Source organism: Oncorhynchus mykiss, chromosome 15 (assembly GCF_057628025.1).
Source record: "Oncorhynchus mykiss isolate SJ-2025 chromosome 15, ASM5762802v1, whole genome shotgun sequence".
NCBI lineage: Eukaryota > Metazoa > Chordata > Actinopteri > Salmoniformes > Salmonidae > Oncorhynchus > Oncorhynchus mykiss.
Genome location: NC_143036.1, coordinates 68,555,147 through 68,580,402, shown reverse-complemented (window position 1 = coordinate 68,580,402; position 25,256 = coordinate 68,555,147). Strand labels below are relative to the sequence as shown.

Here is a 25,256-nt window from a genome sequence, read left to right as displayed (position 1 = left end):
CTGTACTACCTGTTCACCCACGACTGCGTAAAGACAGTCGTAAAGAGGGCACGACAAAACCTTTTCCCCCTCAGGAGACTGAAAAGATTTGGCATGGGTCCCCAGATCCTCAAAATGTTCTACAGCTGCACCATCGAGAGCATCCTGACCGGTTGCATCACCGCCTGGTATGGCAACTGCTCGGCATCTGACCGTAAGGCGCTACAGAGGGTAATGCGTACTGCCCAGTGCATCACTGGGGCCAAGCTTCCTGCCATCCAGGACCTATATAATAGGCTGTATCAGAGGAAAGCCCATAAAATTGTCAGAGACTACAGTCACCCAAGACATAGACTGTTTTCTCTGCTACCACACGGCAAGCGGTACCGGAGCACCAAGTCTAGGACCAAAAGGCTCCTTAACAGCTTCTACCCCCAAGCCATAAGACTGCTGAACAATTAATCAAATGGCCACCGGAGTATTACATCGACCCTCCCAACCCTCCATTTGTTTTGTACACTGCTGCTACTCACTGCTGTTTATTATCAATGCATAGTCACTTCACCCCTACCTACATGTACAAATGACCTCTAACCTGTACCCCCGCACACTGACTCGGTACCGGTACCCCCTGTATATAGCCTCCACACTGACTCGGTACCGGTACCCCCTGTATATAGCCTCCACACTGACTCGGTACCGGTACCCCCTGTATATAGCCTCCACACTGACTCGGTACTGGTACCCCCTGTATATAGCCTCCACACTGACTCGGTACCGGTACCCCCTGTATATAGCCTCCACACTGACTCGGTACCGGTACCCCCTGTATATAGCCTCCACACTGACTCGGTACCGGTACCCCCTGTATATAGCCTCCACACTGACTCGGTACTGGTACCCCCTGTATATAGCCTCCACACTGACTCTGTACCGGTACCCCCTGTATATAGCCTCCACACTGACTCGGTACTGGTACCCCCTGTATATAGCCTCCACACTGACTCGGTACCGGTACCCCCTGTATATAGCCTCCACACTGACTCGGTACCGGTACCCCCTGTATATAGCCTCCACACTGACTCGGTACCGGTACCCCCTGTATATAGCCTCCACACTGACTCGGTACTGGTACCCCCTGTATATAGCCTCCACACTGACTCGGTACTGGTACCCCCTGTATATAGCCTCCACACTGACTCGGTACTGGTACCCCCTGTATATAGCCTCCACACTGACTCGGTACTGGTACCCCCTGTATATAGCCTCCACACTGACTCGGTACCGGTACCCCCTGTATATAGCCTCCACACTGACTCGGTACTGGTACCCCCTGTATATAGCCTCCACACTGACTCGGTACTGGTACCCCCTGTATATAGCCTCCACACTGACTCGGTACTGGTACCCCCTGTATATAGCCTCCACACTGACTCTGTACCGGTACCCCCTGTATATAGCCTCCACACTGACTCGGTACCGGTACCCCCTGTATATAGCCTCCACACTGACTCGGTACCGGTACCCCCTGTATATAGCCTCCACACTGACTCGGTACCGGTACCCCCTGTATATAGCCTCCACACTGACTCGGTACCGGTACCCCCTGTATATAGCCTCCACACTGACTCGGTACCGGTACCCCCTGTATATAGCCTCCACACTGACTGGGTACCGGTACCCCCTGTATATAGCCTCCACACTGACTCGGTACCGGTACCCCCTGTATATAGCCTCCACACTGACTCGGTACCGGTACCCCCTGTATATAGCCTCGTTATTGTTATGTTATTGTGTTACTTTTTATTATTTTTTACTTCAGTTTATTTGGTAAATATTTTCTTAACTCTTCTTGAACTGCACTGTTGGTTAAGGGCTTGTAAGTAAGCATTTCACGGTAAGGTCTACACTTGTTGTATTCAGCGCATGTGACAAAAAAAGTTTGATTTGATTTGAACGGGATCTTAAGCACTTACAAATTCATAACATATTGTACGAATTGTAATTCGTAACATATCATATGGGATGGATGACGTTCTACACAATTGTGTACAATTTTTAGGGGACTTACTTTCAAAGCTACTGGCAGAAATGATACAAAACTTTTGTAGCATCACTTTAAGGTAAGGATTGGGGGAGAAAGCTGATCCTAGATCTGTACCGAGGGGAAACTTCACCCGGAGTATCGCCTCTGTGTTGATGCAGTCCATGGGCCAATGCTTTTGATGGAACTCTGATGTCATCAACCAGGGACATCCAGGCCATTTACACTTCTCTTAACACGTTGGGCCTTTGGTCCTGACTAGGTACATTCCCCCAGTTAATCAGACAGGACTAGGGTCCGGCCTTCAGTGGCTGACTTTTTATTTTATTTTATTTATTTTACCTTTATTTAACCAGGTAGGCAAGTTGAGAACAAGTTCTCATTTACAATTGCGACCTGGCCAAGATAAAGCAAAGCAGTTCGACAGAATACAACAACACAGAGTTACACATGGAGTAAAACAAACATACAGTCAATAATAAAGTATAAACAAGTCTATATACAATGTGAGCAAATGAGGTGAGAAGGGAGGTAAAGGCAAAAAAAGGCCTTGGTGGCAAGGTAAATACAATATAGCAAGTAAAACACTGGAATGGTAGTTTTGCAATGGAAGAATGTGCAAAGTAGAAATAAAAATAATGGGGTGCAAAGGAGCAAAATAAATAAATAAATTAAATACAGTTGGGAAAGAGGTAGTTGATAGGGCTAAATTATATGTGGGCTATGTACAGGTGCAGTAATCTGTGAGCTGCTCTGACAGTTGGTGCTTAAAGCTAGTGAGGGAGATAAGTGTTTCCAGTTTCAGAGATTTTTGTAGTTCGTTCCAGTCATTGGCAGCAGAGAACTGGAAAGAGAGACGGCCAAAGAAAGAATTGGTTTTGGGGGTGACTAGAGAGATATACCTGCTGGAGCGTGTGCTACAGGTGGGAGATGCTATGGTGACCAGCGAGCTGAGATAAGGGGGGACTTTACCTAGCAGGGTCTTGTAGATGACAAGGAGCCAGTGGGTTTGGCGACGAGTATGAAGCGAGGGCCAGCCAACGAGAGCGTACAGGTCGCAATGGTGGGTAGTATATGGGGCTTTGGTGACAAAACGGATTGCACTGTGATAGACTGCATCCAGTTTGTTGAGTAGGGTATTGGAGGCTATTTTGTAAATTACATCGCCAAAGTCGAGGATTGGTAGGATGGTCAGTTTTACAAGGGTATGTTTGGCAGCATGAGTGAAGGATGCTTTGTTGCGAAATAGGAAGCCAATTCTAGATTTAACTTTGGATTGGAGATGTTTGATATGGGTCTGGAAGGAGAGTTTACAGTCTAACCAGACACCTAAGTATTTGTAGTTGTCCACGTATTCTAAGTCAGAGCCGTCCAGAGTAGTGATGTTGGACAGGCGGGTAGGTGCAGGTAGTGATCGGTTGAAGAGCATGCATTTAGTTTTACTTGTATTTAAGAGCAGTTGGAGGCCACGGAAGGAGAGTTGTATGGCATTGAAGCTTGCCTGGAGGGTTGTTAACACAGTGTCCAAAGAAGGGCCGGAAGTATACAGAATGGTGTCGTCTGCGTAGAGGTGGATCAGAGACTCACCAGCAGCAAGAGCGACCTCATTGATGTATACAGAGAAGAGAGTCGGTCCAAGAATTGAATCCTGTGGCACCCCCATAGAGACTGCCAGAGGTCCGGACAACAGACCCTCAGATTTGACACACTGAACTCTATCAGAGAAGTAGTTGGTGAACCAGGCGAGGCAATCATTTGAGAAACCAAGGCTGTTGAGTCTGCCGATGAGGATGTGGTGATTGACAGAGTCGAAAGCCTTGGCCAGATCAATGAATACGGCTGCACAGTAATGTTTCTTATCGATGGCGGTTAAGATATCGTTTAGGACCTTGAGCGTGGCTGAGGTGCACCCATGACCAGCTCTGAAACCAGATTGCATAGCAGAGAAGGTATGGTGAGATTCAAAATGGTCGGTAATCTGTTTGTTGACTTGGCTTTCGAAGACCTTAGAAAGGCATGGTAGGATAGATATAGGTCTGTAGCAGTTTGGGTCAAGAGTGTCCCCCCCTTTGAAGAGGGGGATGACCGCAGCTGCTTTCCAATCTTTGGGAATCTCAGACGACACGAAAGAGAGGTTGAACAGGCTAGTAATAGGGGTGGCAACAATTTCGGCAGATAATTTTAGAAAGAAAGGGTCCAGATTGTCTAGCCCGGCTGATTTGTAGGGGTCCAGATTTTGCAGCTCTTTCAGAACATCAGCTGAATGGATTTGGGAGAAGGAGAAATGGGGAAGGCTTGGGCGAGTTGCTGTTGGGGGTGCAGTGCTGTTGACAGGGGTAGGAGTAGCCAGGTGGAAAGCATGGCCAGCAGTAGAAAAATGCTTATTGAAATTTTCAATTATGGTGGATTTATCAGTGGTGACAGTGTTTCCTATCTTCAGTGCAGTGGGCAGCTGGGAGGAGGTGTTCTTATTCTCCATGGACTTTACAGTGTCCCAGAACTTTTTTGAGTTAGTGTTGATGAAGGGACCTTATTACTGAATACCACTCACTATAAAGGCTGAAGTGGCACTAGCACGGGGACACATAATGGGACAGGTCATAGGTTCACGTCCCCCACTGGGATGGAGGGACCTCTGGACCACCCTGCTTCTCTCTGGGATTGCTGTCTATAGAGCAATAGAGAGACTGAACCAGTGTTGTCAGGCAACTAAAGGGAAGCCAAACATTATCCATCACTTTACTTCAGATATGACACTTTGTTAGACCTACTAGCCAGCAGATAGATTGTTACATTACATTAACTGATGACACACTGCTCTTTCATGCACATTGTTGTAGTTGTAAAAACAAGTAGCCTTCCCCACTTCTGTAGACATGCCACTAAATACAGAACGTGTGAGACTCCTCAGCTCTGGCACAAACAAACACATACACAGATCAAAAAAGAGCGAGAAAGAGAGAAAGCGAGTGAGTGAGAGGGAATTACCACCGCAGGCATCATTTCACAGCTGAACGCCTCTGTGGAGGATAATTGCCACGGCATTCATCAAGCGGTCGTCAACCGCCGTCGTGCTAATCTGCAGCCCCGGGCCTCATTGAGACAAACGAGGGAATCTACTGTTTCTGTCACACTTTAATTACATGCCAAGAAAGGGAACATCCAACCATATGCAGGGTCCTTCGCCCCGTGCATCCTCTTAAGTAGGGCCCAGAGTTTCTCCTGACCACATGACCTAACGAGGAAATGATAAAAACTCTGGACCCTAATTACAGTACTATAGAGACCCTAGTTACAGTATTATAGAGAACCTAGTTACAGTACTATAGAGACCCTAGTTACAGTAGTATAGAGACCCTAGTTACAGTAGTATAGAGACCCTAGTTACAGTAGTATAGAGACCCTAGTTACAGTATTATAGAGACCCTAGTTACAGTATTATAGAGACCCTAGTTACAGTATTAAAGATACCCTAGTTACAGTACTATAGAGACCCTAGTTACAGTATTATAGAGACCCTAGTTACAGCATTATAGAGACCCTAGTTACAGTAGTATAGAGACCCTAGTTACAGTATTATAGAGACCCGAGTTACAGTACTATAGAGACCCTAGTTACAGTATTATAGAGACCCTAGTTACAGTAGTATAGAGACCCTAGTTACAGTATTGTAGGGACCCTAGTTACAGTATTATAGAGACCCTTGTTACAGTACTATAGAGACCCTAGTTAAAGTATTATAGGGACCTTTAGTTACAGTATTATAGAGACCCTAGTTACAGTATTATAGGGAACCTAGTTACAGTATTATAGAGACCCTAGTTACAGTAGTATAGAGACCCTAGTTACAGTAGTATAGAGACCCTAGTTACAGTATTATAGGGAACCTAGTTACAGTATTATAGATGCCCTAGTTACAGTACTATAGAGACCCTAGTTACAGTATTGTAGGGACCCTAGTTACATTATTATAGAGACCCTAGTTACAGTACTATAGAGACCCTAGTTGTAGTATTATAGGGACCCTAGTTACAGTATTATAGGAACCCTAGTTACAGTACTATAGAGACCCTAGTTACAGTACTATAGAGACCCTAGTTACAGTACTATAGAGACCCTAGTTACAGTACTATAGAGACCCTAGTTGTAGTATTATAGGGACCCTAGTTACAGTATTATAGAGACCCTAGTTACAGTACTATAGAGACCCTAGTTGTAGTATTATAGGGACCCTAGTTACAGTATTATAGAGACCCTAGTTACAGTACTATAGAGACCCTAGTTACAGTACTATAGGGACCCTAGTTGTAGTATTATAGAGACCATAGTTACAGTACTATAGAGACCCTAGTTACAGTACTATAGAGACCTACTATAGAGAATAATTTTGCACGCCCAATTTTTCAGTTTTTGATTTGTTAAAAAAGTTTGAAATATCCAATAAATGTTGTTCCACTTCATGATTGTGTCCCACTTGTTGTTGATTCTTCACAAAAAAATTAATTTGTATATCTTTATGTTTGAAGCCTGAAATGTGGCAAAAGGTCGCAAAGTTCAAGGGGGTCGAATACTTTCGCAAGGCACTGTAACTACAGGCTATGACTAGGGACAATAGTTTTCCTGGTCAGGTGACGTGGTCAGAAAGAACTAAGCCCTAGGCTTAAGCACAACCAAAAGATAGCCCCTCTGAAGCTTTGATAAAGGGCTCGGAAGCAGTTGACACTCTTATTGACGCCTGAATCACCTGTCCACCAGTCATTCTTTCACTCCTTCATTTCACACACTTTTATTTTGATTTGCTTCCTGTGCTTATCCATCATTCTCTGCTGATTGTTTGTATTTGACAGGTGGAACAGAACGGGAAAAAGAAGGAGAATACAGAAGCTATATGGCTCTACCACTTTGACTGGAAAACACACTCCAACCTCTGACCCACAGACTGTTGTTTCCTGGACATGTGTGCCTGCGTGTGTGTGTGTCTCTCTCTCTGTCTCTCTCTGTCTCTCTCTCTGTCTCTTTCTGTTTCTGTCTCTCTATCTCTCTCTCTCTCTCTCTCTCTGTCTCTCTCTCACCCTCTCTCTGTGTCTCTCTCTCTCGCCCTCTCTCTGTGTCTCTCTCTCTCTCTGTGTCTCTCTCTCTCTCTCTGTCTCTCTCTCTCTCCCTCTCTCTGTGTCTCTGGCTCTCATTCTCTGTCTGTCTCTCTGTCTCTCTCTCTCTGTCTTTCTCTCGCCCTCTCTCTGTGTCTCTGTCTCTCTCTCGCCCTCTCTCTGTGTCTCTCTCTCGCCCTCTCTCTGTGTCTCCTTCTCTCTGTGTCTCTCTCTCTCTCTCTGTCTCTCTCTCTGTCTCTCTCTCTCTCTCCCTCTCTCTGTGTCTCTGTCTCTCACTCTCTGTCTGTCTCTCTCACTCTCTCTCTGTCTCTCTCTCAGTCTCTCTCTCTCTCTCTCTCTCTCTCTCTCTCTCTCTCACCCTCTCTCACCCTCCCTCTGTGTCTCAGTCTCTCTCTCTCTCTCTCTCTCTCTCTCTCTCTCAGTCTCTCTCTCTCTCTCAGTCTCTCTCTCTCTCTCTCTCTCTCTCTCTCTCTCTCGCCCTCTCTCACCCTCCCTCTGTGTCTCAGTCTCTCTCTCTCTCTCTCTCTCTCTCTCTCTCTCTCTCTCTGTGTCTCTGTCTCTCTGTGTATGTCTCTCTCTCTCTGTCTCTCTCTCTGTCTCTCTCTCTCTCTCCCTCTCTCTGTGTCTCTGTCTCTCACTCTCTGTCTGTCTCTCTCACTCTCTGTCTGTCTCTCTCTCAGTCTCTCTCTCTCTCTCTCTCTCTCACCCTCTCTCACCCTCCCTCTGTGTCTCAGTCTCTCTCTCTCTCTCTCTCAGTCTCTCTCTCAGTCTCTCTCTCTCTCTCTCTCTCTCTCTCTCTCTCGCCCTCTCTCACCCTCCCTCTGTGTCTCAGTCTCTCTCTCTCTCTCTCTCTCTCTCAGTCTCTCTCTCTCTCAGTCTCTCTCTCTCTCTCTCTCTCTCTCTCTCTGTGTCTCTGTCTCTCACTCTCTGTCTGTCTCTCTATCTGTGTCTCTCTCTCTCTCTCTGTCTCTGTCTCTGTCTCTCTCAGTCTCTCTCTCCCTAGTCTCTCTCTCTCTCTCAGTCTCTGTCTCTCTCAGTCTCTCTCTCTCTCTCTCTCTCTCTCTCTCTCTCAGTCTCTCTCTCTCTCTCTCTCTCTCTCTGTCTCTGTATCTCTCTCTCTGTCTGTCTCTCTCTCCGTCTCTCTCTCTGTCTCTCTCTCGCCCTCGCTCTGTGTTTCTCTCTCGCCCTCTCTCTGTCTCTCTCTGTGTCTCAGTCTCTCTCTCTCTCTCTGTCTCTCTCTCTCTCTCTGTCTCTCTCTCTCTCTCTGTGTGTGTCTCAGTCTCTCTCTCTCTCTCTGTCTCTCTCTCTCTCTCTCTGTCTCTCTCTCTGTCTCTCTCTCGCCCTCTCTCTGTGTCTCTGTCTCTCTCTCTCGCTCTCTCTCTCGCTCTCTCTGTCTCTCACTCTCTCTCTCGCTCTCACTCTCTATCCCCAAGGCCCCTCTACCTCTTTCATTTCAGTCTGATTACAGAACTAATAGGATGAGAAATGGAGCACCGGCAAAATCGTTCACAACCCTCACTCCTGAGAGTCACTAATAAGTCAGGTAATAAGAAAGGGTGGGTTTTACCTCCCCCTCCCTTTCATCTCACTGCAGAGTAAATAACACAATCAGTTAAAATAGTCAGGAAATCTTTGGAAATAGCTAAGCAAATGCTAACATAGAATGGGAATGCAGTGTCTCACTGCCCAATATGATGCAATAACAGAAGTGAATTATTGTTATTCTGCCATCACAGTAAAACCACACTGACTGGGCAGACAAAGAGGTGAGGGGCTCTCCTGGCACAGCGGGTGAGAATGAGTGGAGAGACACAGATAAAAGAGGGGAAGTGAGAGCATAGTTTCCTTCCTATACCTCTCTCTCTCTCTTCCTCTCTCTCTCTCTCTCTGTGTTCCCACACATTTGTTTTTGAGGTGTCTGGGGTCGTAATCGGCAAGCAATAGCCTCGTGGTCGCAGCCCCGGCATCTGAGAGATTAGGAGGCGGGCTGGGGGGCCATGGGTGAGGAGGACTGGGGTGCCATGGGAGAGGAAGACTGGGGTGCCATGGGAGAGGAGGACAGGGGTGCCATGGGAGAGGAGGCCTGGGGTGCCATGGTAGAGGAGGACTGTGGTGCCATGGGAGAGGAGGACTGGGGTGCCATGGGAGAGGATGACTGGGGTGCCATGGGAGAGGAGGACTGGGGTGCCATGGGAGAGGAGGACTGGGGTGCCATGGTAGAGGAGGACAGAGGTGCCATGGTAGAGGAGGACTGTGGTGCCATGGGAGAGGAGGACTGGGGTGCCATGGGAGAGGATGACTGGGGTGCCATGGGAGAGGAGGACTGGGGTGCCATGGTAGAGGAGGACGGGGTGCCATGGGAGAGGAGGACTGGGGTGCCATGGTAGAGGAGGACTGGGGTGCCATGGGAGAGGAGGACTGGGGTGAGAGGGAGAGGAGGAAGAGGAGGGCACGGCAAGGAGGCGAGGGTGATAAATGTGCCAGATGTGCTGGCAGGAGGCGAAATAGGAGGTGCGGGGTTGGCACCAGGATCTGTCAGCTGGATCTGGGAGACTGGCCAGGTCCATTGTGTATAAGGGTAAGGGGAGGAGGGTACTGTCTGTTGAAAATACCTGCTGCACTATTGAATAGATTAACAAGGAATGTGGCCAGAGGGGGAGGAGGGTACTGTGTGTGAGTGTATGTGTGTGAGTGTGTGTATATATGTATGTGTATATATGTATGTGTGTGTCTCCTCTAAAACCTTAAGGGTTGTAGATAGATGCCATCGTATCAGTCTTAATTGAGGACAGATGCTAAAGTACATCTGTTTCTCTGCTAGGGTCCACTGGCTGTGAATACACAACCAGATCATTCCTGCTGAGCAGAGAGACTTCACGCTGCCTCCCTCCCTCACTCTGATCCTCTGGGCCTCTCACTAAAATCCCCTAATAACAGCTTTAGGATAGCAAGCTGCCAAAGAGGACTACAGCAAAGCTGCATCAGAGCACAGGGTGTGTAAGCACACTTACACAGAGTTACAAGGTAACACTCTCTCTCTCTCGCTCACACACACACAGTCACACACACACACACACACACACACACACACACACACACACACACACACACACACACACACACACACACACACACACACACACACACGGACCAGACTGTCCTTGCCCAGTAAAACCTCAAGGATAATCTTTATTCTCCTATCATGATGTTTTTACAAGGGCTGCTATATAGATCTGAGAGCAGGAGTGCCTGTGTGAGATACAGTATGTCACTGTGTCTTTCATGCACCCTGCCTGTCCTCATCCTGTATGTAGCAGCTCTAGATGGGTGTTTTCTCACAGAGAATAGGCAGTGTGTGTATGTGTGTCTGTCTGTGTATCTGTATGTCTGTTTATGTGTCTCTGTGTGAGTGTGTGTGTCTGTCTGTGTATCTGTATGTCTGTTTATGTGTCTCTGTGTGAGTGTGTGTGTGTGTGTGTGTGTGTGTGTGTGTGTGTGTGTGTGTGTGTGTGTGTGTGTGTGTGTGTGAGCTCACAGGAACACACACACACACACACACACACACACACACACACACACACGTAGAAAGCTCACAGGAGCACACACACACACACACACACACAAGCTTACACAGACAGACGTCATCGGGGAAAGATTCTGAACCAGACGCATGTTTCAGTGTAACTGTTTACCTCAGTGAGGAGGACTCGGTGGAAACTGACAAAACTGTTGGATTCTGTCCCTCATTTCCTCCTCTGTATATATTTGATTTCCATTTAGAGGAAGAAAAAACTCACTTATTTTTCATTCCTCAGCTGTGCGCATGGTAGTGGTAGGATAAATGCTTTCAAATTACACTCTTAATGAAAAACAAACACACACACACACGACTTCCCCATAAACAATCTGAATTGTATACACACACAGGAACCATTTGTGGTCGGCTGAGGTTTCCCCTCCGCAGGGGGAAGAGGAAATTGGATACACGCAGAGACACAAAGAGGAGTGGCACTTTGTAAACAGAGGGCAATGTTGTTTACCTTCCCCAGGAGCACGACCACCGCCTGGCGGAACCGGAGCCGCTGGAACACAAAGAGGTCGTAAGCCGCTGATACGGCCAGCACCGTGACTCCCTGCTCCTTCCACAGCATGCTGGACGCTGCGCAGACCAGGCTCCCCAGCAGCCACATCCACGTCCAGGCTCGGAGTCTACCACAGCCCCTGGTCTGACAGTCCCTAGAAGAGGCCGTGTAGGCCGAGCGGAGCCCGCAGTGCCTTGTGTAACAGAGAAGAGACAAGAGGAACAGCAGTGCCGCACCGACGTCGGCCCTCCCCACCACCCCCGCCACGGCTTCCGTATGCACCGGGTGGGAGGCGAAGAGGAGCCCCACCAGAAGACTCCACGGACCTCCCCCCAGGAGGGGGCGACAGAGGGCAGTGAAAAGGCCTGTGACAGCCCCGTGGAGGCCCATGTTGACCAGGTGGTAGCCCCAGGGGCGCAGGCCGCCCAGGGCGTGGTTGAGGCGGAAAGAGAGGGTGCAGAGGGGTCGGAAAGACTTGTGGCTGCCGCTGTGGGTGAGCAGGGTGCCCCAGAAGTCATCATACAGGACGTTGGTCCACGGGATCTCGGGGAGAAGGTCCTGGTTGGTCTTGATCGCACGGCTGTCGGAGAGAGAGAGAGAAAGAGAGAGAAAGAGGAGGATCAGTGTCAGTTTGGATACCATCTAGATGAACAGGGGTTTTCAGTCAGAGAGAGAGATAAAGTGGTAGTCATTGATGTAGCGACCGTGAGAGAATGGCGCAGATGAACCTTGATGTGATAATAACTGTGATGGATGGAGCATGGTGTGAACACACACACACACTTTGTCAGGTGATTATTGGCCCCTGAGGCCTCTCCACTATCTCACAATTAACACATAATTAAGGGGAACACATGTACACTAACAGACTGTGACAAACGAGATGATTCACCCCAGAGATATCAAACTCTGCATGATAAATGACTCCTCTAACACAACAGCTTCCTGGAAGAGTCAGTCAAAGACTTGTGAAATGCAGGACATGAACCATATACTGCAGCTAGCTCAATCAACACAGTCTATCTACCACAGACCATACTGCAGCTAGCTCAATCAACACAGTCTATCTACCACAGACCATACTGTAGCTAGCTTAATCAACACAGTCTATATACCACAGACCATACTGCAGCTAGCTCAATCAACACAGTCTATCTACCACAGACCATACTGCAGCTAGCTCAATCAACACAGTCTATATACCACAGACCATACTGTAGAAGGCTCAATCAACACAGTCTATCTACCACAGACCATACTGCAGCTAGCTCAATCAACACAGTCTATATACCACAGACCATACTGTAGCAGGCCCAATCAACACAGTCTATCTACCACAGACCATACTGCAGCTAGCTCAATCAACACAGTCTATATACCACAGACCATACGGTAGAAGGCTCAATCAACACAGTCTATCTACCACAGACCATACGGTAGAAGGCCCAATCAACACAGTCTATATACCACAGACCATACTGCAGCTAGCTCAATCAACACAGTCTATATACCACAGACCATACTGTAGAAGGCTCAATCAACACAGTCTATCTACCACAGACCATACTGCAGCTAGCTCAATCAACACAGTCTATATACCACAGACCATACTGTAGAAGGCTCAATCAACACAGTCTATCTACCACAGACCATACGGTAGAAGGCCCAATCAACACAGTCTATATACCACAGACCATACTGCAGCTAGCTCAATCAACACAGTCTATCTACCACAGACCATACGGTAGAAGGCCCAATCAACACAGTCTATATACCACAGACCATACTGCAGCTAGCTCAATCAACACAGTCTATCTACCACAGACCATACTGTAGCTAGCTTAATCAACACAGTCTATATACCACAGACCATACTGTAGCAGGCCCAATCAACACAGTCTATCTACCACAGACCATACGGTAGAAGGCTCAATCAACACAGTCTATCTACCACAGACCATACTGTAGCTAGCTTAATCAACACAGTCTATCTACCACAGACCATACTGTAGCTAGCTTAATCAACACAGTCTATATACCACAGACCATACTGTAGAAGGCCCAATCAACACAGTCTATCTACCACAGACCATACTGTAGCTAGCTCAATCAACACAGTCTATCTACCACAGACCATACTGTAGAAGGCCCAATCAACACAGTCTATCTACCACAGACCATACTGTAGAAGGCCCAATCAACACAGTCTATATACCACAGACCATACTGCAGCTAGCTCAATCAACACAGTCTATCTACCACAGACCATACTGCAGCTAGCTCAATCAACACAGTCTATCTACCACAGACCATACTGCAGCTAGCTCAATCAACACAGTCTATCTACCACAGACCATACGGTAGAAGGCTCAATCAACACAGTCTATCTACCACAGACCATACTGCAGCTAGCTCAATCAACACAGTCTATCTACCACAGACCATACGGTAGAAGGCTCAATCAACACAGTCTATATACCACAGACCATACTGTAGCAGGCCCAATCAACACAGTCTATCTACCACAGACCATACTGCAGCTAGCTCAATCAACACAGTCTATCTACCACAGACCATACGGTAGAAGGCTCAATCAACACAGTCTATCTACCACAGACCATACTGTAGAAGGCTCAATCAACACAGTCTATCTACCACAGACCATACTGTAGCTAGCTTAATCAACACAGTCTATATACCACAGACCATACTGCAGCTAGCTCAATCAACACAGTCTATCTACCACAGACCATACGGTAGAAGGCTCAATCAACACAGTCTATATACCACAGACCATACTGTAGAAGGCTCAATCAACACAGTCTATCTACCACAGACCATACTGTAGCTAGCTTAATCAACACAGTCTATATACCACAGACCATACTGCAGCTAGCTCAATCAACACAGTCTATATACCACAGACCATACGGTAGAAGGCTCAATCAACACAGTCTATCTACCACAGACCATACTGCAGCTAGCTCAATCAACACAGTCTATATACCACAGACCATACTGTAGAAGGCTCAATCAACACAGTCTATCTACCACAGACCATACTGTAGCAGGCCCAATCAACACAGTCTATCTACCACAGACCATACTGTAGCTAGCTCAATCAACACAGTCTATATACCACAGACCATACTGTAGCTAGCTCAATCAACACAGTCTATATACCACAGACCATACGGTAGAAGGCTCAATCAACACAGTCTATCTACCACAGACCATACTGCAGCTAGCTCAATCAACACAGTCTATATACCACAGACCATACTGTAGAAGGCTCAATCAACACAGTCTATCTACCACAGACCATACTGTAGCAGGCCCAATCAACACAGTCTATCTACCACAGACCATACTGTAGCTAGCTCAATCAACACAGTCTATATACCACAGACCATACTGTAGCTAGCTCAATCAACACAGTCTATATACCACAGACCATACTGTAGAAGGCTCAATCAACACAGTATATCTACCACAGACCATACTGTAGCTAGCTCAATCAACACAGTCTATATACCACAGACCATACTGCAGCTAGCTCAATCAACACAGTCTATCTACCACAGACCATACTGTAGCAGGCCCAATCAACACAGTCTATATACCACAGACCATACTGCAGCTAGCTCAATCAACACAGTCTATATACCACAGACCATACGGTAGAAGGCTCAATCAACACAGTCTATATACCACAGACCATACTGTAGCTAGCTCAATCAACACAGTCTATCTACCACAGACCATACGGTAGAAGGCTCAATCAACACAGTCTATATACCACAGACCATACTGTAGCAGGCCCAATCAACACAGTCTATCTACCACAGGCCATACGGTAGAAGGCTCAATCAACACAGTCTATATACCACAGACCATACTGTAGAAGGCTCAATCAACACAGTATATCTACCACAGACCATACTGTAGAAGGCTCAATCAACACAGTATATCTACCACAGACCATACTGCAGCTAGCTCAATCAACACAGTCTATATACCACAGACCATACGGTAGAAGGCTCAATCAACACAGTCTATCTACCACAGACCATACTGCAGCTAGCTTAATCAACACAGTCTATATACCACAGACCATACTGTAGAAGGCCCAATCAACACAGTCTATATACCACAGACCATACTGTAGCTAGCTTAATCAACACAGTCTATATACCACAGACCATACTGCAGCTAGCTCAATCAACACAGTCTATCTACCACAGACCATACTGCAGCTAGCTCAATCAACACAGTCTATATACCACAGACCATACGGTAGAAGGCTCAATCAACACAGTCTATCTACCACAGACCATACTGCAGCTAGCTCAATCAACACAGTCTATATACCACAGACCATACTGTAGCAGGCCCAATCAACACAGTCTATCTACCACAGACCATACTGCAGCTAGCTCAATCAACACAGTCTATCTACCACAGATCACAACCATTTGGCCTTCTGGGGACACACATGGAACCTTTAGCTGTATCAGTGATAGCCTTAGATAGTGGTGGTGTCTGATGTGAAATACATGTCTTATTTGGAGAGTAAAATAAGTGTTTGTATACATTGCTTCATCTAAGCTAAATGCATTAAAAACGTGGCATAATGTATACTGTCAGTACACACAAACTAACAGTCAGTTTTTGGGGATTAGATAAGACGTATGTTAAAAATGGGACACTATAAACCTAAGAAGACACTGGTCTTTACTGCAGTAGTCTAATATGTAGAGTCCTGACTATTAGTGTGATGGAGGAGAGGGCCACCACTTGTTCACCATAGTTGCTATGACAGACGTGGCAATTAGTGTTGATGTTCCAGATACTCTGTTCCCTTATCACAGAACAACAGAGTCTGAACCTGATATATCACTAGGTGTGTGTGTGTGTGTGTGTGTGTGTGTGTGTGTGTGTGTGTGTGTGTGTGTGTGTGTGTGTGTGTGTGTGTGTGTGTGTGTGTGTGTGACTGTGTGTGTGTGACTGTGTGTGTGACAATGTCCGTGTGTGTGTGTGTGACACCATGTCCATATATGTGTGTACTTATTATGTTGGGTTCATTTTGATCCAGTGGCGACCCTCTCTGTCTCACGGTTTGTTTGACTTGGGGGGCTCCGTTTTTCTCAAGCGCCAGTCAAACATTGTGTTTGAGTAAAAGAGATTGGACCGGGCGCAGCTCAGGACTTCCTTTGTGAGGAGATTAGGACTCGGTGCCAGCACAAGGACTAGATGAATTAGAATGAGAGAGAGAGAAAGAGAGAGCGAGAGAGAGAGAGAGAGAGAGAAATAGAGAGAGAGGGGTCAGGAAAGACAGCAGGAGAAAGCGAGATGAGAGAGAATGAGGGAAAGTGACATGATAAGATGTGGAGAAAGGAGAATGATGGGAGAGAGAGTGAAATGTCTAGAGCGAGAGATCCAGAGAGACGTAACAGTAGAGAGAGAGAGACAGACAGAGAGAGAGAGAGCTCTGATGTGTTAGTTCATCCCCATGGCAGTGGGTTAGTCTGTATTTTCTCCCTTTCTCTCCTTCTCTCCTCCAGCTGCACACACATCATGTTTTAGACGGTTGGAACTCTGTGTACCTTTGTTAATCACACCCATTCACCATCTAGGCTACCCCCTTCTCTCCTCCTCTCCTCTGTACTTACCCACAACCCATCACTCCTGTATCCTCACTTCCATAAAATTAACTCAATAAAAAAAGGATACATTTTTTCAAAAGAACACCCCTTTTATATTTGGGGATTTTAAATTGAGGGGAGAGAGTGCCCGTCAGCCTGAGAGAGTGCCCCCCCCCCCCCCCCCCTCCTCACGTACGACAGTAGAATACAAAAGAGCCCTCTCTAAGTCAGTCGCTCCGGGAGACCACTCTTTCCCACTTCAGAGACAGGGACAATGAAGCCATCAGCACAGCCAGTCAGCACTACTGTCACTCTCCCCCTTCAATATCTAGGCAGCATCCCAAATGACCAGGGTCTCTGTTCAAAAGCAGTGCACTATGTAGGGAATAGGGTCTCATTTGCGACGGATCCCTATAGCTCCTGTCCAGACCCTTACAGCCAGCAGAAATGGGGAGAGAAGAGCGGAAGTGGGGGAAGTAGGGGTTCTGATTTAAATATTTTAATGATTTATCTCCGGTGAGGATTGAGACGTAGACGGACCAAGACTCAGGGGAGGTTAAAGGGTGGCTACACTGGAGCTTGTTAGTGTACTACTTAATGCAAGACCCAAACACACACACACAGTAACGTTGGCACAAAAATATAGGGTAGAACAAATACGGTATTAATATGAATTAACCTGTGGAAAGACAGGTAGTAAAGATACACTAGTATGGTCCGAGATGAATCCTGTACAAACTGAGTGATGAGATAAGATGATGTGGAGCAGGGAATACTTAGGAATTGGCAGTATTCCGTCTTCCTCCCTCTCCCAGCCCCGTCCGTCTCTCAGCAGTGCAGAGCCTGAGAAACTGACGCTTGTTTTTCCCATTGACAAAACAATCCTGGGAAACTGAGGCATTCTCCCTCTCTGCCTCACGCGACGACAGGCTGCACTGAGCTCTGAGGTCAGCACAGACACAAAGTGGTGAGGGAGAAATGAACCATTTGATCTATAGTATACTAATGAACCATTTGATTTATAGTACACTAATGAAACATCCACACCAGTTTAGCCAGCCATTCATAACATACTAATGAACATCATCACTCATCAGCAAATCTGGTATTATTTGTCTTATGAATGAATTAGAGGAAGTTTTGATTGCTGAACTGAAGGAGAAAGCTGTGGTGAGACTGAGAGAGGCTCGGATTTAGTGCCAGTGTTGATTGCTGTGATGTGGACTGAGCCAGCAGTGTGTATTAGACATGGACCCACATTCACAAAGCATCTCAGAGTAGGAGTGCTGATCTAGGATCAGGTCCACGCCTGTCAACATTCACCTTTTGCTACTATTTCTGTCAAGTCTACGCATGCAGTTTGATGCACACATTTGATCAATCAGAGGTATACACCACACAGAACACAGAACGCACTGCAACTGCCTCTGTAACACAATGCTGCAGGGAAAACGCAGCGCTCCATTGGAAATGAATGTACTTCTGCTGTACAAAAATGTCATGCTGCTGTCGGTGTGATCGAGGTGTAAGGCTGTAGTGATTAAGTTAAGACTCCAGACCGAGGTAAACATGCTGACCCAGCCAGACTGGAGAGAGGGGAGACACTCTGCTATCTAGTTAAAGTAAACACACCCACACATACACACACACATATATGGTTACCCTCACATGCACACATATGAAAGTGTGCTCACAAATGCACACAAACACACAAGTACACGCATCAACCCCAACGACCCCGACACACCTGCTGTGTTTAGATCTGGGGATGGATTAGCCTTTAGTGTACGTTCCTCTTTATGTCCCCATAAAACAAACAGGGGACATTCATCAATATCTCGTTGCTAAACACTCCACTCCAGCCTTCTGTAAATATTTGGTCCTCCGGCCAGCCTGAATGTCTACAGAGTGTATTGTCCTGCACATGGACCACTGATGAATCCCAATGTGTACAGAGCAGAGTTGTGGTATAGAGTCACATGACTTGGACTCGAGTCTGACTCCAGGCACAAATTTGATGACTTGAGACTCGACTTGATAGAAAATAAAATAACTTCAGGCTTGACTTAGACTTGGAGCTTCAAGACTCGGGACTCGACTTTGACTTGAGACTGATGACTTGAAATTATCTGGCCAAGTTTTGTAATGTTTTGTCACTCATTTTGTGGCACAGAGTCTACGTGGATTAGAGGCAGAGGCAGTAGCCACAGAGGCAGTAGCCACAGAGGCAGTAGCCACAGAGGCAGTAGCCACAGAGGCAGTAGCCACAGAGGCAGTAGCCACAGAGGCAGTAGCCACAGAGGCAGTAGCCACAGCATCACGCTTGCAAAAAAACCTGCAACAGATTAGCTAGTGAAACTCACACGCGGCACTCTGATTGGACCAAACTGTAAATCAACACAGGTTGAGTGGTGAACTAGCGAACAGATTGCTGATTTGCTGAACAACTATAGGATAATTCTTATGCTCTCTGTCTGTCTGTCTGTCTGTCTGTCTGTCTGTCTGTCTGTCTGTCTGTCTGTCTGTTTGTCTGTCTGTCTGGTATATTAATTCCAGCCTGGCCACAAAGTCCCAACATCAAGCTTTAGAATACCGCCATCTGTCCAACTCTATTAGATTTCTCTCCCCTTATGGCAAACAAGGCCAGCTAATTAACCACATAGATAGAGCTGAGGTGGACAGACAGCCTATTCACACTATGCTAATCACAGAGCCAAAGGGAAATAACTCCCATCTCTGTGTTTGTGCATGTGTGTGTGTGTGTGTGTGTGTGTGTGTGTGTGTGTGTGTGTGTGTGTGTGTGTGTGTGTGTGTGTGTGTGTGTGTGTGTGTGTGTGTGTGTGTGTGTGTGTGTGTATTGGTAAAGTAATAAAGAGCTTCCCACATTAATGAGTGAAGCTTCCATATGTAACAACTGATAAAAATCTACCTCCACACCATTATCATCCCTATGTGATTTGTTTCCCAGGCTTTGTGCTTGAGTGGGAGAGTACACTGAGTGGGCAAAACATTAGGAAGACCTTCCTAATATTGAGTTGCACCCCTCCCCGTTTTGCCCTCAGAACAGACTCAATTCATGGGGGCATGGACTCTACAAGGGGCTGAAAGCGTTCCACAGGGATGCTGGTCCATGTTGACTCCAATGCTTCCCACAGTTGTGTCAAGTTGGCTGGATGTCTTTTGGGTGGTGGACCATTCTTGATACACACAAGAAACTGTTGAGTGTGAAAAACCCAGCCGTGTTGCAGTTCTTGACACAAACCGGTGCGCCTGGCACCTACTACCATACCCCGTTCAAAGACACTTAAATATTTCACCCTCTGAATGGCACACATTCACAATCCATGAATCAATTGTCTCCAGGCTTAAAAATCCTTCTTTAACCTGTCTCCTCCACATCATCTACACTGATTGAAGTGGATTTAACAAGTGACATCAATAAGGGATCATAGCTTTCACCTGGATTCACCTGGTCAGTCTATGTCATTGAAAAAGCTGGTGTTCATCATGTTTTGTATACTCGGTGTATATAGGGATTGGGCAATAAACAGCTATGGCTTTACACATTAAAATGAGCAGCCTCCCTGCTGAACGGATGATAAAGCCTGTCTGAACCATCTATCTATTGTACAACCCACAACAACCATCTACCTCTTTTACACCCCGACAACAACCATCTCTCTATTTTACACCCCCACAACAACAATCTATTCTACACCCCGACAACAACCATCTCTCTATTCTACACCCCCACAACAACCATCTATCCAGTCTCCAATAAAACACATGGCAGAGATGCACCTCTTCAATCCATTGAATAAAGAGGTCTGTCCATCCACTACAGTTAAAATGTCAATCAGCTCTACACGCATGCTTCGGCCTCAATGGCAAAAGCCCTTTTAATTCAATAGATCTTTGAAGTTACTTGAGTTAACTGATGGATTTCTCCTTTGGTTCTGCCTTGGTGGACTGGCCCAAACTCAAGTCGCAGGGGCCATATCACCTCTCTCTGAGTTAAACCAATCCTAACAGGATTAGAGAGTGATTATAGACCCTCAGTGTTTTAGGGACGTTGCCCAGAGGGCAGAGGTCAACCTATAATCTGATTAAAGCTCTCTGGACTCGACTGGGGTAGGGTGGTGATAGTGTGCGGAATGGTGGGCGGAATTGTGTGTGTGTGTGTGTGTAGGGGGGGGGGGGGTAAATCTGTATGTATGTGTGTGTGTGTGACATTCCTTATTCCTAGTTGTGACTTGTGCATAGGCACACACATAAAACACGGGCACAGTGGCATTTTAAAGTTGAAGCAGCAGAATATGTATTCCAAACACGAGCACTAAGTCTTAATGGCAAGTACAGAGGCACAGGCTAAGCCAAGTGAATGACCCAGCTTGCTAAAGAAGAACCCTGTTGTCTCTTCACCCGGGTTGACAGACAGACTGGACTGAGGCTGTTGGGAGGGAGGCCATTGTTGCCTAGCCTACTGGAAAAGACTTGTCTGGCAAAGCCCTGATCCAGACTGCTTCACTGGCTGTCTGGTCTGCGGTTTGGTATGTGCATGTGTCCGACACAGTCGTCATATGTGTGGGGGTGAGGGGGGTATCAACTCACGCACGCACACACACGTGCAAAACATACACACACACGCAAGCACACATACGCACGCAAACACACACACAAACACACACAGCAGAGAGAAGAGGGCAGATGGAGGCCTTTGATTGATGGGGCTGCCACAGAGTACCACCTACTTCTCAGACATCTATTTTGGCTGGCCACTCAGCAGAATACTGAGAGCCCTTTACACAAAGCCCACATATCTTCACCATTAGCATAGCAACATTAGCATAGTCACTCTCCAGCTAGCATATTAGATTGCTTGAATGTATTATCTAGGTTGCAATCCTCTCTCTCTTCTCTCTCTCTCTCTCTCTCCGCCTGCCCCTTCTTCTCCATGTTGTATGTTTCTGTACTCTCTCACAGTCTTCCTTTCCTTATCATCATCCCCTTACATCATACATCATACTGTAACTCTGGTGGTGTTTATATATCTAATAACCCACAAGTCAGGAAGTGGCCAGGCGTGGGTGTGTCTAAACATCTCACGTCAACAAGACGTGGGCAGAACAATACCCTCTCCAGTCATGCCATAACACTTTCCCACAGTCTGACCCACACTGGTATAAACACTCAGTAGAGAAATCCATATAGGCACATTGACACAATTATTAATGCATCACAAATGGCACCCTATTTCACATATAGTTCACTTCTTTTAACCAGAGCCCTATTGGCCCTGGTCAAAATATTATATTTGAATTATTATAGGGAATAGAGTGCCCTTTGGGGCGCAGCCACTTTCTGAGGGCCAAGAGCACTTGGATGGGTTTATTTTTAGATTATTAGATTAGTCCAGCCTCTCTCTCTGGTTTCCTGGTTTGTGTGAAATGTGAAATTAATTTGTGTGTTGGCGGCCAACTCCGACACATGGTTGTTTGTCTTCTCAAAGGATGGAATGTTAAATGATAAACTGGTCTTGGATGCTAATCAAAAGATAGCATAGTGTAGTTGATGTGTGGGGAGAAAGACAGGGGACTGCACATTTGACAGTGTTTTAGCTGTAGGCTGACATTTCAGCTAGTCTTGCAGGAATTAAATAACAGTCATTCAAATGATATGTACTGTATTGTCTATATATTTAAACCATTAGTCTAACCTATATTAGTCTAACCTATATTAGTCTAACCTATATTAGTCTATGTTACGTCCCCAGTTTCTGTGTTGTGGTTTGTTATGTGTGTGTTTCAGGATGGCTTCCTAAAATCCCCCAAGCAGCTGATTGGTCGACTCCATGGCTAATTGGAGCTTACCCCGCCCCCTCGTCAAGTAACATCTGTATCGGATTAGACTCCTTCTGAAGCTATATTAAAGCCAGTGTTCTGTTCAGGAGAGAGATTCATTGCAAAAAGATCATAACTGAGAGAAAGAGCATTGCTGAGAGAGGAGGCTGATGGCTGAGGGTTATATACTGTGTTGGTTGTTCTCAGTGGGAGTTCATTGCTGAAAGATGATTGCTGAAAGATGATTGCTGAAAGATGATTGCTGAAAGATGATTGCTGAAAGATGATTGCTGAAAGATGATTGCTGGAAGATGATTGCTGGAAGATGATTGCTGAGAGAGGAGGTTGATGGGTGAGGGTTATATCATGTTGGTTGTTGCTAACAGAGTTGGTATGTACTATGTTAGCTGTTGTTGGGAGCAGCTTTGGTATGTTCTGTGTTTGTTGCTTTGTCAGAGCTTCTTTAATGTCCTGAGTTTTTTTCTCAGGTTTTGTTGTGAAGTTTGTATTCTGTTTCATTTGTTCCCAGGGGGGAAGGGGAAGGCACCTAGGGAGTGTTTAGGCAAGAGGCCCGTGGGCATACATATACCTGTAGTATATTCACTGTCTAGGCACACTAGGAAAGACCTGGGCGGACCATCCCCTGTATTCTGGTTAGCGCGCCAGGTGGTGTTAAGGTAAGTAGTGGGTAGGTAGGAGAGGGGGTTTTGATATTTACTTTCTTTTGGTTCCGTCCTGCCCCTTTCCCCCAAATTTACCGTGTGACGGAATAAATTCCTTGCAAACGGTACAATTCTCTGCCTTTTGTCATCCTTACTCACACCTACAGTCCATACCTCTTTCACTTCACGGAGAGTGAGTTGTAGCAGGGTGTTGCGTTCCCTCTTCATGGAGGCGTGCGTAACAGTCTAACCTATATTATTCTAGCCTAATCTATATTTCCATCCTGACATGTGGTAATGAATGAGGGTGTACTGTGTACATCTTTCCCATGCAGTAGACTGAAAATAGCCATCCAGCTTCTGCATTGTCCCACTCGACTGTATATCCAAGCATCATCTTGAATGGGTGGGCTAATTAGCTAACTTTGCTGATTCAATAAGAAGAGCCCAGCTGGGCTAATTAAAATACAGCAAATCAACTTTGTAGAGGAACAACTACCAGTTAACCTTTCTCAGGCATAAACTTTAAAGAAATTTTTGTTTGGGGGGAAAGTGCAAACGATGCCATGAAGTCTAAGTGCCGTCACTGCTGAGTAATTTTCTCACCATCCAGACTATTTACAGATCCACTTATTGACTGTTTATCAAGGTAACTTTCCCACTGTTCTAAAAGATACATGAAAAGTGGCGCAGTGGTCTAAGGCACTACACAGCTAGTGATGCAGTGCCTTAGACCACTGCGCCACCCAGGAGGCCCCTAGTATGCATTTCTAACCCGGCTGGCTTCCGGGTTAGATGTGTTTCAAGCAGTGCGACTTGGATGGGCCTCCCGAGTCCGATGAGACAAGACGAAGTTGGGGAGAAAAGGGGGTAAAAATATACATACTAGGCTATGAAAGCAGAGGACAGGATTTGCAGGCTTTCCCACCATTCTGGAAACCACAGGCAGTCTCTCAGCGACCTCAGATAACCCTGCCTGTCTAGTGGAGAGAGTCTCATACAGAGAGCTAGAGTGGTGGTAATTAGGGTCCAACAGGCTTTTCATCAGACAGCTGCAATTTCTAACGGCCTTTGGATTTTGGAGAACTAACGAGACAAAAGACTTGACTCTGAATTCTGAGTTGTCTTCAACTGACGTGCACACACACACACACAACTCCTTCTGTGTCACAGGACACTGTGTACAACTCTGTGTATATATCATCCTCCAGATTGTTCACATCATCGTCACAGCCATGATATCAATAATGTTAATGTGTACGATCAAAAGACTCCACAACACATTATTCATCAGTATCACTGCCGCCCAGCTGTTCTCACTAACACCTTAGTACTGGATGCAGTGGTGACTAACATTCATTATCCCTCTCTGTCCACGTCCCTCCCCACTACTACAACCCATTACAGGGGCTTTAAAGCTGCCATCTCCAACAACCAATCCGGAGGAAATTATGTATTTCCGGATGGCTTTTTGCTTCAAAGGAAGCACTGCTGGAGGAAGGCGCCAGGAAGTGGATGTCTCCTCTTTGTCAGAGGGGGCTCCTTTCATGTCCCGTAAAACATGTTTCCTGATTAGCAGCAAGGCCACAGCACAGCCAGGGCCAAGGACTCTGCACAGGGCACCTGCCAGGGCGGCAGGTAGCCTAGCAGTTAGAGCGTTGTGCCCGTGCCGACAAGGCACTTAACCCTAATTTGCTCCAGGGGCGCCGTACTACTGTCCGGTGTACGTGACCATTAAACAGTACAGTGCATGAAACTATGACACAGTCTTTGAATATTCTTTCACTTTTCAAATGACAATTGGACATGAACATGAAGTGGTCCTAAAATAGACTTGTTTTAGTTATCATTTGGGAGTGTCATGTTAAAGTAATGAGTGGCTAATTTCCTTGCTAC

At 46.3% G+C, this 25,256-nt stretch overlaps 1 protein-coding gene across 1 annotated transcript in view; it reads right to left on the bottom strand.

Moving 5' to 3' along the window:
- LOC110499846 (protein O-mannosyl-transferase TMTC2-like) overlaps window positions 1-25,256 on the bottom strand; it is a 90,136-nt gene that overhangs the window by 34,586 nt on the left and 30,294 nt on the right. Inside the window, exon 2 of the mRNA XM_090200912.1 lies at window positions 11,172-11,793. Within this exon, the coding sequence (XP_090057038.1) occupies window positions 11,172-11,793 (622 nt within the window). The remainder of the gene's footprint in view (window positions 1-11,171; window positions 11,794-25,256) is intronic.